The sequence below is a fragment of the Lagopus muta genome, chromosome 6 (assembly GCF_023343835.1).
Source record: "Lagopus muta isolate bLagMut1 chromosome 6, bLagMut1 primary, whole genome shotgun sequence".
NCBI classification, from domain to species: domain Eukaryota; kingdom Metazoa; phylum Chordata; class Aves; order Galliformes; family Phasianidae; genus Lagopus; species Lagopus muta.
Genome location: NC_064438.1, coordinates 55,055,945 through 55,069,603, shown reverse-complemented (window position 1 = coordinate 55,069,603; position 13,659 = coordinate 55,055,945). Strand labels below are relative to the sequence as shown.

The window sequence follows — 13,659 nt, the reverse complement described above, 5'->3', positions numbered from 1 at the left end:
GCCATGCTCTGGACAGTTATTACACGGTGTTGGCTCCATCTCTCTATTTCCCAGGTTTTCAGAGTCACCCAGCAGTATTTCCATGCAGCCCCATCAGTTTCTTCAGCTATTTCTAAACCACTTTGTTGCTAATCCCTCATCTGGGTACAGCTTGACCCAATTTGCCACCATCCTGCCAGCTCTGCTGATTATGTAAGGAGGAGCAAGAGAAGGCATTTATATGAAATACATTGCTTGTGTTGTGCAAGGGTGACTTATCCTTTTTAACAAGCCACTTGTTCACGTGTGCACAGTCTTACAGCCATTGTTCATCACGCTGCTCACTCTTTAACCCTTTCCCTTTTCACTTTATCACCAGGTGGCTGTGCTTCATCCCAGCTCCTCCTGCTGCCTGCTCCGCCCTGAAGTGTAACTGGCACCACCCCACGTCTCCTGAAGACAAGAAAAAGCTGTAAGTATTTTGTTTATTACTATAATTTTCCTCATGTGTTGCCTACAGCACCCTAGGGAGGCCCTGCAGGGCTCAGAGGCTCTGTTCTCTGCAGAGATAAGCGGGCCTTGCTGTGAAAGCATGGCAGGACGGGTAGCCAACACCCCACTCCTCACTGATAAGGTGGTTTGGAGTGCACCTTGGGGCTGAGGAGGCTTGAAATGAGGCAGCAGTGGCTCCAGGTGTGTTGCTGGAGCCCTGGCACTCACACAGATGCAACACAAACTTGGGCAGAAAGAGGGGCAAGGCTCCCTCGCTCTACACTCCAGTAAGAGCAGGATCTGTCAGATACAGAACTGGATTTCTGCTTTCATGATTTGAAATCTGTCTACTCTCCCCTTCACACTGCATAAACAAACGTCAGCAGGGAGGCACGCTGCCTTCCTATGTATAGTTAGGGTGCTTCCCACAGCACTCCTCTAGCTTTCCACCTGCAGTCAGTTCCAGCTTTCTGAGCTCAGGTATTAGAGTGCAGAATGTCTCCTTGCACTGAAGTCACAGCCATGCTCCATTTCCTGGCATTCAGCCTTTTCTTTGCCCTTTGCCCCCCAGTTACAAGCCCAAGCACTCAGTGGGACTTACAGAAATTTGGACCTTGCTCTTATCCCTGAGAGCAAGGCTTTGGTTTGACCTTTCCTGTTTGATACGTGCCGACCAGTAGCTGCAGTGTAGCCTTCTGGTTCAGACACCTATCTAAAGAGGAAGGATCTCTGTTCTTGTCTCTGCTTCAGTGAGCATTGCCTCTAAGACGTGGCCATTCACACACCCAGTCCCACCAACCCAGCTCCAGGCAGGCTGCACAGATACTGCATTGAAATATAGGAGAAGATGGCAACTTTTTTTTCCCCCCCTGGATAACAGTGGGTTGAGGTGGCTTTAAAGCTGCAGTCCAAGGAAACTGGGGAACCTGAAAGTAATTTATTAACTAAGTCTCTCTAATACTTGCCTAACCTTTAGTACAATAAACTCATTTTAACAAATATTTACATATCTCCTTACTCCCCCAAGCCCCAAAATGTGAGGGAAAAAATGGTTTTTTAATCCTCTCCACCCTCAAGGAGTTTGGCCCAAAGGACACGAATGTCCTGCACTCCCATCACCTAAACTCTTACAGTCGCTCTTCTGACTGTTCTCTTTGCACACTTGAGATGCAATAGAAAAATAGGAGCATTTCAGTGATACATTGTCTTTAAACATTAACAAAAAGGCTTCTAAGTAAAGCCTTTAATATCTGATATGGATACTTCTGATGGTCAAGAACATTTGTGGTTCAACTGTAGAAAACAATCTGGATGTTACAAGTGTTATTCCTTTGGAAAAAAAATAAAACACCAACCAGGCCATTGCTGCCTTATTTGGGCTCTTTTTTAGCCTTTGCTATTTTAGAATTAGCTCTTAACCATCTCCAAGGGAACGAGGCATGGGGGGACGTAGGAAAAAGCAGTGATGTGGATACTACAAAACACGTCAACAAGAAGTTAGAACGTATTTATTTCTTCCACCTTTGAAATGCATAGAAACGGATCTGTGTGGGGAGCTGGGGCAGCTTTAAAGAGCAGCAAGCAGAGCGGTGCCCAGTGGAAGTGGCAGGAGTACTGGCTGCAGTCAGTGCCTTGTGCTCCACACCCTGGGTAGCTGAACAGTAGGAAAGGAGAGCAAACAAGCAAAACAAAGGACAGGATTTTATTTTTTTTTCTTTTGTCACTAATGGAAATCAAAAGCTATAAGGAAGCCAACAACAAAAAAGCATGTGGGCTGGCCCCCTGCCACTTCTGCTCCTTATTGCTGCTTTTCTATCTAACAACTGCTATTTCATGTCAGCTGCCAGGTTCTGCTTCAGCCTTCGCTGCTTGATATTTCAAAATCTGTATGGTAATCCTGACATCCAGTTCCATTTGTTAGTGTATTTTATTAGGAAGAACTGAAGTCAAACGTGCCTGTTAGCTATCAGGGCATCACAGTGGTTACTGATGAAAGTGCACAGTGTTTTTCTCTATTCTGTATTTCAGAACACAGCTATTGGGTAATGAAATAGCAAGTTGTCATTCTGCTGTACTAGCAATCTGACTGTGGGATCTCAGCTATCAAGATCCTTTCAAAAGAAGCAGTGTTTATTCCTGAGCCAACAGCACATAATCAGAACGGTTTTCTCAGACTTTGCTCTGCACTCAGTCAGCAGCAAATGAAAAGGCATCGCCTTGTACGCATCTATTCACACTGAACTGTGTGAATGCCAACAGAAAGGAGGAGCCTGCCAGCAAGCTCAGTGCTTGGAGCACATCGTGCTTACAGCCAGCAGCAAAGCCAGTTTTGGAGGACCACTGGGTCCCCCAGAGGGAAACAAGGAGTATAGAGTCGTTGCCTCTGGCAAAGGTGCTGCTATGACACGTTATTGTCACTTGTGAATGACCTGGTGAAGCATGAAGCCAACGTAACCTAGGGATAAGCTGGCAGGCAACCCTGCCTACCTGAACTCATTAGTTACAGCAAATGACTGCTGCTTACAGTAGCTCTTAGCTTGATGCTCTAACAGGCTGCAGTCTGCACTCCAGGGCACTCAGAATGATCTTAAGGCTCTAAGAGAGCAGCTGGCAATGAAACAAAAGTTCTTCCCAAGTTGAGAGATGTAAAACATTCACAGATCCCTACCTGCTAAAACCAATCCATTAATCAGTTATCTACCAAGCAGCAAAGAATGAACAAGAGTCCATAGGAGGATGATGAGGAATGAAACTGCAACCAAAACATGGCTCTCAAACAGCGTCCCAAATGATCCTTGGAAAAAACATACATACAACTGTATGGTTCCATTTACTTTACTTGAATTAAATTAAAAAAATGTATTTCCATATTACACTTCTTTTGCCTCTGAATCAGTCCTGACAGAAGAAAAAGTATAACTTTCCCATCCTCTTGAAATTTAAACATAGTAGTCTGTGGGCCCTGAAAAAAAAATTGCTTTATTCCACTGCAGAATGGAAAAGACCTCAGCAAGAGACTCTGCTGTCAGACAGCACTCTCTAAGTCTTTGCGTTGCCCTCCACGGCTTCCAGTTTCCAAACACACCTACAGCAATCTCTGGAGTTGCTGGACATGCACCTTGACAGTAGGAAATCCAAAACGTGTTCTTGCCCAGTGAACACTGGCACTGCTCGTGAAGTCTGAACAGAGTGCTCTTGTCTAACGAGGTTGGCTCAGCAGTCCTGCTTTTGCTGCCAGAGCTTCGTTCTGCTGAATGTGATACTCCTGAAATCTCATGGAGATCCTCTGTGTCATTTTCAAGTACTTCTGTAGGCAGTGTTCTGAGCAAGTTATCTGGAGGAAGAGGAAAACAGCTTCAGAGAGTGATGGAGACGCCCTCCTCAGCAGAATCCCAAGTGAAATAGTCAGGTATATAATATGAACTGACTACATCTCATGCTCTGTGTTCAGACCTAACTGCTCAGCCTCTCTGTGCAGTAGAAAATGGGAAGCTTAGTTTTTTGAGGAATGCTTGAAATGTCTTTTAATTTCATTCTCATAAAAAGGCCTTCATGAAAAACATCTTGGAGCCAGGAGATGTTAACACTTCATCCTTGGACTGCTCTTGTGAAGTGGAAGTACACAAAGGATTTTATTTTGCAGTAAGTACTAAACCTAAGAAAGGTTGTTTTTGTGTTGTTTCCCTCCTCTCTTTCTGAATCCTGGTTTGCAAACACTAATTTTTGACAGCCAGATCTGCTCTACTGTGCGGTAGCTCAGGTTAATCTTTTTTTGACCTTGTTCCTATTAGCTCTAGCAGCCTGGTTCACCTTCACAGGACAGCCCCTGAAGTGCTACCAGACAGCTTGCTGGATAGGGGACAAACACCAGGGCCTGTTCCACAGCTGCAGTCATGTTTTAAAGTGAGGGCATTTTATTTTTTCTTTCAATAATTGTAGAGAAAAAGCCATGGGATCTATTTCTGAGTTACAGTTCTACAGTCAGATATTCAGTTCCAAACCTTTCAATCACTGTAGAAGTCATCACACTTAAATACAAAAGATGAGCACCTTGCATGATTACCAGAAAACCAGAAATTGCTTTAATGCTGCTCAGTATAAAGGGATGTGGAAAGCAGAGATGATGGAAGAAAAACAAGACAACCTGCAACCGTACATCCTCTCCATTCTACTTTCTCTCTCCCTGACCTGGCATCAGTTACAGTAAAACCTGTTCAGCAGGAGTTAAGTCTGACTAGGAAACAAATGCTGTTGGATTCTAGAAGCACCCCAAGCCACATCTCCCAGAGGGTGTGGTGTCTGTGATGCCCTGCCTGGGGAAGCCTAGACTTGTAGTGAAAAGTGCAGTATGGAATGAGGGCAGCAGCTGCTTTTACAAATGCAGAATCTCCAAGATCCACAAAGGCATTTATCTTAATTCTTAAGGAAGTACGACTTTAAATAGGAAATTAAGATCAGAGCAGACCAGTCATCCACTCAGACCAGTATTCCATATCCACGAGGGCCACAGCCAGGTGCTTTGCAGGAAAAGCATCCAGCGTAGCTCGAGCAGCTAAAATGAGCTGGTGAAAGACAATGGCAAAACCTTATCCAGAGTAATTCTGACACCTGCAATCGAGAACGTTTCCAACAAAGCAAATGCAGAGAATTATCATAGGAACAAAGGATCTGTCTTGGGAAGCCAGGAGAGCTTGGTTTAGCACAACAAAACAAAAGCTGAACAGAGAGATGATTTCTGCCTGCACTGAGGGACAGCTGTTAAACTCTAAGGAGGCAGCAAATGCTCAAACACAAAGATTTAAACCTGTGTTGTGTGTGGTTTAGGTGGTTTTCGGGTGTTTTTTTCCTGGTAGCAGGAAAGCTGGAGTTAAGCAAAGCTATTAGACTTTTAACCAATTATATTAATTACACCAGTCTGAAGCCTCCCAGCAAGCAACGAAAGGCCAAGGACAGCATGCAACTCATGTGAGCCAGAGCCTTTTCTTCTGGCAGATGGGTACGTGATGGAGGTCCCTGCACTGCAGGCAACTGGACCGAGCAGCCAGAGCTGTGGGGGCAATAGATTTCCACCAGCACACCTCCCTGCTCACTGCATGCCAGAACACTTCCACTCCTCCAAAGACAGCTGATGAGCTTTTCAGCTAACTGAAAGATGCAAACTGTCCAAATCGCTTCTGAAATTTGAGTATTAAACAGAAATTCTGCCTAAAGGTAATTAAAAGCATAGGAAACATTTACATACCTCTTCTGGTTTAACTTCTCTGGTGGTGAAATCCCTTATACAATCCATGAAGCAATTTTCTGTAATTTTATTATATGTTCCCAGGAACTCCTTGAACTGCATTAAAAATTGAAAACACCATTAAAAAATGTCTCTGTCTCCATTCATTTTTTTCCTTATGCACAGCTCCATGAGCTGCTTGGTGATGGTGACATTCAAAGGACAACTCATCAGAAACAACTTATTTCCAGCAGCAGATTCAGCACCAAATGCTGTTAGTGCTTAAATAGGCCCAGTGCTGTATGGGACAGGGGTGAGTGTTGCTTGACAGAGAATTAATCTTGTCCCAGAGGACAACATAGAGAGGTTTTCCTCCTGCCCCATGCCCTGTACCTTTTGCTCTATGTGACAGATGCACCACTCAAGAACACAGCACTCACCTGCTTGATCTGATCAGTTTCTGATATTTGTCCAGCCATATTCTGTTCTCTGTGATTCTGTCACCTGTTCTGAAGATAAAAGTTGAGTTCTACACAAGAAACCATACACACACCACAACATTTTTGAAGAGAGCCAAGCTGTACATGTTCCCTAAGTGTACTTAAATGCAATGGTGTCAGCAAACTTTCAAACCACCCACATAAAGTTTTCTGACTTGTATTCAGCTAAAAGAATATCCAGGATAGTTCCAGATGTTGAGTTCATTCCAGATCTACCTGCTAACTGCTGTTCTTTAAACACTTTATAAGCATTTGGAACAGCTGAAATGACTACATGGGAGGGTGGAGAAAGGTGTGGAATGTTTATAAAGGCTTTCAAATACATGAAGTACAACTGGAGTGGAGGAGAAGCAAGCAGGAACGTTATCTAGCCTTCTAATTCAGTGACTTGAGCTGTCTTTTGCAGAAAGAACTGTAAGGCAAACAAATATAAACCAGTGCCAACTCTGAATGAACCATCATGGATCAGAAATGGATGAATGGATTCAGTGCAGCTGCATTCTCACCAAACACTTCAACTAGAGCCAGCATTCTGGTCACTGAATGTAGCATGTGAAATTCAAGAAATGGTAACAAATTGAGGGCAGCCTCAAAGAAAGAAAAAGACAAATGAAAAGGGAAGAATGAGCAGCCAGGGATCCAACAATTTAAGCAAGCATCCTTAAGGGTGGCTCGCATTCCTCATCTAACACCATAAACAAGTTAAAGCTTGAAAGTACACCTCTAGGCAGCCTTCAAGAACAGTGAAAGCATGTCCTCCTTTCCCATGCTTGACATATTACCCAAGGCCTATCACCCATGGTAATGTCGGTTAATGTTACACCTTGAAGAGAAGAAGATCCTTCAGTTTTATTCACAGTAACGAGTGGAAGAAAAAATCAGTGCCAAACTATAATGACTTTGTGAAGAAAGCTCCTTCAGCCCTCTAGTGAGTGCAACTGCTAATTACTGTGAACAAGAACAAAGTGAGTTATTTCTACAAGAGAAAGAAGCAATTAAAATAGCACTGCGGAGCTCCTGCAAGCATGCAGCCACCCTCCTCCTCCCAGTAGTGGATCAAGGGTAATATCTGCCTCTTAAAGTTACACTTCATTGCTATGTGTGTAGCGATAGAATTGAGGGACTGGTGATAAGGAGCACGTGTGGTTCTTGGGTTTAAGATCTCCATCCCCGTGACCAAGAACACCTCAGGAGGCAATGGATTACTCTGTTCTAAGAGAACCTACGAGATATGGTTACTGAGAAGCAAAGCATTGCTGAGGTTATTGTAACCTCTCACTTGTTTTAAGTGGACACAAACGTCATCTGGGAGAACTGCTGAAATGAGGGCAGTTCTACTCTCCCATTTCTCTGTCTGTTACAAGAGAAAAAAACAACAGTGAGAATGCTGCCAATCCACTTTATGTTGATGATTAAACAGACAGCCCGAGCCCACAAGGTACAGAAAAGACTTTTGTCCTCTCCCATGCACCAAAAGTTAACAGCTCCAGACCCTCCCAGTGCCTTTCTCACACTCAGTATTGCTTCACTGTGTTTGCTTACAACAAACCTGAAGTTTTCCTCTCTGTCACTTGTTTGGCAAGCTTAAGATTATGCCCAACTGAGCTGCAGCTCCACAAAGCCTGTACACTTGCACTTGGGAAGCAGCTCTGACTTAAAACAACCTAATGGCACCATCTTATTTTACATGTCTGAAGCACCAGTCCCTCTGCAGCTACTTTGTGCAGCGCAGGCAAGTGAAATTATATGGCGTTAGTGCACATCTTGGTGCGTGGTCAAGGACCATTGGTGACTGCAAAGCCACACTTGAAATCATGTGGATCATGAGGAAAGCAGCAGTAGCTGGGAGGTCCCATCTCAAAGAGCCCCGGTGCTCCTCCAGGTGAGTTGTTACATACCAGAGAGATGTTCTTTTGAAAAGAAAACTGCGCAAAAGCAGGGGGCTCAAGAACCATACAATGGCTTGGGTCAGAAGGGATCTCAAAGATAATGTGACTGGAGCAGGATTAATGGGACAGGCAGGGTTACCAGCCACTACATGGGACACCAGCTCAGGCTGCACGGAGCCCATCCATGGCCTTGGGCACCTGCAAGGATGGGGCACCTGCAGTTCCATGCAGCAGTGCCAGGGCCTCACCGCCCTCTGAATGAAGAGTTTCCCCCTGACACCTAATCTGAATCTCCCCTCTTTTGGTTTAAAACCACTCCCTCTCCTTCTGTTATTATCAGACATAAAAAGTTGGTTTCCCTCCTGCTTAAAGCTCTCCGTAAGTACCGCAAGGCCTCAACGAGGTCTCCTCGCAGTGACAGGTCAGCAGCGATTCCCTAATCTTGACTCAACAGCATCCTTTCCCATGGAAACAAAACAAGCTCTGTTTCCCTCTTCCCGCCCAGCCCTCTCGCGGAACTCGTTCCTTCGCTGTCTGTGGCGGCGCAGCTCCGCCCCCTAGCGGCGGCATTGTGCAACGCAGGAGGCAGCGAGGCGCCCTGACGGGGCCTCCCGGACCGCCCGCAGGGGAATGCCATCCAACAGACAAGAAGCGCTCCTCCACGCGCGGCCTGCCGTTTCAGTCGCGCCAGGCCTGCCCGATGCCTGCGGTTCCGAGCGCTCCGCGCCCGCGCTGAGGTAAAGCTCCTCGCTCTTCTCCCACATCCCTCAGTTCTCCCTTTCAAGGGCACCTCGCACCCCCTGCCCGCGCGGCCCGAGGACGCGGCCCTTCCCCGCCGCTGAGGAACGCGACTCCTCGCAGCTCCCGCTCCGCGCCTTCCCGACGCCCGCGCGCGCACTCACCGCACCACCACGAGTCCGGGCCGCACGGGGGGAAGGAGAGACTCGGCTATCGGCCCGCCGATTCGACAAAAAGCCCCGCGGCGAATCAGGGAGCGCGGCAGGCTCGCCGATAGCTTTACCTCGTGGGTGGCGCGCGACAGGAAGTGCGTCAGAACGGCGCGCCTGAGGGGGAGCGGGCGCCGTTGCCATGGCGGCGGTCGCAGCCGGCCCTGCCTCGCGCAGCCCGTAGGGTTCGCCTTTAGAACACCGCCGACCGCTTCTCCGCTACGAAGCCTTCATGGCAGCGGAGAGCAGCTCCAGCATCAGCTGGGACTCGCTGAGTAGCCTGACGGCCGGGGATGTGCTCGTTCGCTCCACCGGTGCCCACGGGGCGAAAGGCTCTGGAGGAGGCGGGTGCGGGTGCGGGAATGGCGTTGCCGTTTGTGTAACGAAGCTCCGCGAGGCGGTTCCGTCTGGCCAGACGAGCGGTGTGGCTTTGGGTCGAAGGGAAACGCTATGCGTGCCTCCGGCCGTGTCATTGTCATCAAACAGGGCTTCGAGCTGTAGCGTCGCCGATGTCACGCCCTGCAGCGCCCCACCAGGTATTCATTTGTTACATTTATTTTTCGTTTGTTGGACAAATTCAGGTTAGGTTTAATCTATTTCAGATTATATAATCTACTGTTTTCTGTTACAGAGCATTGTAATTTTGGAAGCCCTGCCTGCACTCTAATATTACCAACATCAGCATTTTTACAGTGCTTTTCCAATGGTTGTGCATGCCTTTGATTGGTGCAGAGTTCCTCTAGCAGCCCCCAGTCCTCGCTGTAGATTCTTAGTGCTTAAAAAGCATAGAATCACAGGACGTTCTGAGCTGAAAGAAGCCCGCAACCATCACTGAGTCCAACTCTCAGCTCCACACAGCACCACCCAAACCCAGTGGCTGAGAGCAGTGTCCCAAGGCTCTCTGATCTCTGGCAGCTCAGGGCTGTGTCCACTGCCCTGGGCAGCCCATCCCATGCCCACCACCCTCTGGAACACAGCCTTTCACTAGCCCCCTCGATCCTCCCCTGATGCAGCTCCACGCTGTTCCCTCAGATCCTGTTGCCATGACCAGAGAGAGAAGATACAGTTTCCAAATCAGAAAAATTGCAACCATCTGTGTGAAAATGATCTCTGGTAGCATTCAATAAACCATTTCCATTTCATAAGGTTCAGGTAGATGACTGTGGTCATAGAATCACAGAATGGCCTGGGTTGCAAAGGAGCACAATGCTCATCCAGCTCCAACCCCCTGCTGTGTGCAGGTCACCAACCAGCAGCCCAGGCTGCCCAGAGCCACATCCAGCCTGGCCTTGAATGCCTGCAGGGATGGGGCATCCACAGCCTCCTTGGGCAACCTGTGCCAGTGCCTCACCACCCTCTGGGTGAAAAACTTCCTCCTAATATCCAACCTAAACCTCCCCTGTCTCAGTTTAAAACCATTCCTCCTTGTCCTATCACTGTCTACCCTTGTAAGCAGCCGTTCCCCTTCCTGTCATTTGTGTTATGAAAGATGTTATATTTAGATAAGTATCAAGCAGAGAACAGACTGAAATTTGAGTTAATCAGGGGACAATGAAAATACATTCAAGATCATTTGAACCACAGTAAAATTGCTTTTATTTTAGGAGTCTGGAGTACTAAGGGTCACCCAGAACATTTGCTTTTGGTGGAAGATCCTGTGGAGGCCATCTTTGTACCACAGATGGTAAGAAAGTCACTGTTGCTTCCCACAACCCTGAGCTGAGAGATCAGCATTTTTCTCTGAAAGTTGCAGCTTCTGTGGAAGCACAGCAGAACTTGAGCTCCACTTCTGAATGAAAAGTACCCAGTTGCTGCTAATGTGATATTCATGCTGAAGTGTTTGGAGGGGATTTATTTACTGTATTGCTGCCTGTTACATAGTTAACACCCAGGTATGTTTTTAAATTTTAGTGCAATTCCCCCTCTGAAAAAGCTGTTGCACATTTCATAATATTCATTAGTAAAACCTAAAGGTTCGTGGTTTTCTTTCTTATTCACCTCATAGGTATTGAAATAGACATTGATTTACATAAACTACTTAATATTTGTGATTAGAAGGTTTATTTTCCTTTGATTTGTTCATTGTGTCTTCCATATAATGGAGGCCTGCCTGTAGGGCATTCATTCTGCAATGAGAATTATGTTTTTAGCTTCTATCCCTGGAATGTCGTGGAAATTATTGAGTGCAAAGTCCTTGTGGCTCTGTGATAGTGGGAAGCCTTAATGTATTCTGTTCAGTGTGTTCAGTGACTGTGTGTTACTGCACTGTGGAGTCACTTACACAGCTCTAAGTGTATTCAGCAGTTCTGTCTCCTTGTGAAAATCTGGCCATTGATACTGCAGGCTTTGATGTGTGCTTTTCGACTCTTCTTGTTTTTGAAGGATTATCCTAAAGAAGCTGCAGGTAATCCTAAAGAAGCAGGTCATTCACCAGAAGACAGCAGGAGGCCTGAAAGTAAGACAAATCAATGTACTGCTACGGCTCTATTTCCATAAGACTGATAGAGGAGAAGCAGGCTTTGTTTCATAGATACTTTTCTGCAATGTAGAAATTCCTGACTGCAAGTATTCAAAAAATGGCTTTGATTAAAAAATAATAATAATAATAATAATAGTAATTTATATTTTTAAATGTTGCAAACTTTTACTTTCTGTCTTTTTGTCCTGTGGATTGTGTAGCCCTTGTGATGAAGTGGGAGCACACCAGAAACTTCGAGATTCATTTTGCTAATTGAACTAATTCTCATTTCTGCATAAAGACTTTCTATATATGTTTGTTTATTTGTTTTGAGGACCTTGTTTGTGTGTGTTTTCCTGTTGTGAGTAAATCTGCTTCATGTCATTTTCTGTGAGCAGCCATGAGAAGTAAGTTTTTGACTTATAACAGTCTAGGAAATACGTTGTGGATGCCTTTTCCTGTAACGTCTGACTGTGCAGTCAGTTTCACTCAGATTTGTGGCTTTTAAAAGGAAATACATCTCTGAAGGTTTTTTGGCTGGATGGGGGAAAAAAGCAGAAATGGCTCCTTTTGCTTAAGGCAAGAAGCAATGTTTTGACTTCCTCTTCTATGACTCAGGGAGGCAGCAGCTGTCTGGCTTAGCAGCACGTGTGTTCTACCTGGCTAAATAGCAGCAGTGAAACAGTGAACCCATCACATCTTGGACCAGTTTCACACAACTTGATAGCTGTTTTTTCAATTACATTTATCTCAAGTTGAAATGTGCAGGGTTCCATTGCATACATTGTTTGAGCTCAAGTTGCCATTTACATGACAATCTTTTCCAAATTTTATTATTGATGTTGTCATTTACAGAGCATACAAAAATTGCTTCTATTAATACCAGCATTCAATACTATGTAAAACTGTGTTAAATGAAATCTACCTGTTGATTCAATAACTCTTTGTGTCTACTTCTAAAATGGGTGCTGTGTATTAGTTAACCTGACAAAATGTGGTTTATATCCTTCCACACAGATGATGTTTTAATTTCTCGGTATCCTACTGGCCAGAAAGAAGCATTGAGAGCTGCATTAAAGCAAAAGTAAGTCTGTGTTGTTGTACCATTCTGTTTTTATGTTAATAGTAGGTACTTCCTCAGTTTCTGCCAAAACAGAAGAGGAGTCAGCTCTTTGAAAGGGTAGATAATAGCAGGACAAGGGGAAATGGTTTTAAATTGAAGAATGGAATATTTAGGTTGGATGTCAGGGGGAAGTTCTGTGCTGTGAGAGTGGTGAGGTGCTGGAACAGCTGCCCAGAGAGGCTGTGATGCCCCATCCATCCCTGGAGGTGTTCAAGGCCAGGTTGGATGGGGCCCAGGGCAGCCTGGGCTGGTATTAAATGGGGAGGTTGGTGGCCTTGCATGCGGTGGGGGGCTGGAGCTTCGTGATCTTTAGGTCCCTTCCAACCCTGGCCATTCTGTGATGATTCTATGAACATGTAGGCTGTCTTTAAAGACCAGTGTGGATATATGCTGTTCATCTGTAGGCTGGAAATCTTCAAGATCAAGTATGTTATAGTAGGGCTTTGCTACTAGCATGCTGTTCTTTGCAAAATGCAACTTGTTAAACATATTCTTTGCTGTGGTCATGGAAATACCACATGGAAATGCCTTTTTATATTGAAACTGTAACAAAGAATCATAGAATGGCTTGGGTTGGAAGGGACTTCAAAGATCACCTGGTTCCAACCCCCCTCCTGTGGGTATAACCCTGAGAAACCTCTAGTGTCATACCAAATTATGGGAATAATTTTATTTCATGGGCATCAAAAGCTTCACGGAGTAATGCTTATATAACTGGTGATTCTGGTGTTAAATGGGGGAAAAGAGTGGATTTTAAGAAAACAGTGTTATTTACAGGACCTTGTTTGTTTTTACAGAACACGAAGTGCTCCTGTATTTAAGGAGATGAAGGTGCAGCTCTTAGGAAATGCCTCCCCTGAAAGAAAGGAAGGTGTTGGTCAGGACCCCAGGTCAATGCACAGGGAAGCTGATTCTGCAACAACCATTGCAGCAGCAACTGCTGCTGCCATTGCTACCACTGCTCCTCTTCTTAAAGTGAGTCAGCAGCTTGTGGTAATGGTAGTTCTTTGCCCACTTTGAACCAGTAGATCTTCTAAGCAGACTTGAAGT

The 13,659-nt window shown here is 45.5% G+C and overlaps 2 protein-coding genes across 11 annotated transcripts in view; one reads left to right on the top strand and one right to left on the bottom strand.

The window, feature by feature from the left end:
• Positions 1-3,290: 3,290 nt before the first annotated feature.
• On the bottom strand, positions 3,291-9,095 carry TIMM9 (translocase of inner mitochondrial membrane 9). Of its 2 annotated transcripts, none has more exons than XM_048947282.1 (4): positions 8,984-9,095; positions 6,133-6,201; positions 5,714-5,809; positions 3,291-3,805 (listed from the first exon to the last, which is right to left on the bottom strand). In XM_048947282.1, the coding sequence occupies exons 2-4, from the start codon at positions 6,169-6,171 to the stop codon at positions 3,671-3,673; spliced, it is 270 nt and encodes an 89-aa protein (XP_048803239.1). In that variant the 5' UTR covers positions 6,172-6,201; positions 8,984-9,095; the 3' UTR covers positions 3,291-3,670. The 2 variants fall into 2 exon arrangements, with proteins under 2 accessions (XP_048803239.1, XP_048803240.1); XM_048947283.1 differs by having other exon boundaries at positions 6,133-6,196; positions 8,984-9,094.
• The window catches only part of KIAA0586 (KIAA0586 ortholog), a 68,405-nt gene continuing 60,953 nt past the window's right edge, over positions 6,208-13,659 (top strand). For 7 of the 9 annotated variants that reach the window (XR_007377497.1, XM_048947269.1, XM_048947271.1 and 4 more), the window contains exons 1-5: positions 9,147-9,564; positions 10,633-10,712; positions 11,411-11,483; positions 12,504-12,570; positions 13,407-13,584. Coding sequence is in view for 8 of the 9 variants with exons in the window: in XM_048947269.1 (XP_048803226.1) it covers positions 9,261-9,564; positions 10,633-10,712; positions 11,411-11,483; positions 12,504-12,570; positions 13,407-13,584 (702 nt within the window). In the remaining variant the exon portion in view is untranslated. Of the gene's footprint in view, positions 8,819-9,146; positions 9,565-10,632; positions 10,713-11,410; positions 11,484-12,503; positions 12,571-13,406; positions 13,585-13,659 lie in introns of those variants that run through there. The other 2 variants (XM_048947275.1, XM_048947276.1) reach the window with 2 other exon arrangements.

What these genes read in the sequence shown, in the direction of transcription:
- TIMM9 (XM_048947282.1), bottom strand. Translation starts at nt 6,171, where the DNA reads ATGGCTGGACAAATATCAGAAACTGATCAGATCAAGCAG. An exon ending in AAACTGATCAGATCAAGCAG is followed by an intron (nt 5,810 to 6,132) that starts GTGAGTGCTGTG and finishes TTTTTAATGCAG; the next exon opens with TTCAAGGAGTTCCTGGGAAC. An exon ending in GAGAAGTTAAACCAGAAGAG is followed by an intron (nt 3,806 to 5,713) that starts GTATGTAAATGT and finishes CTCTTCCTCCAG; the next exon opens with ATAACTTGCTCAGAACACTG.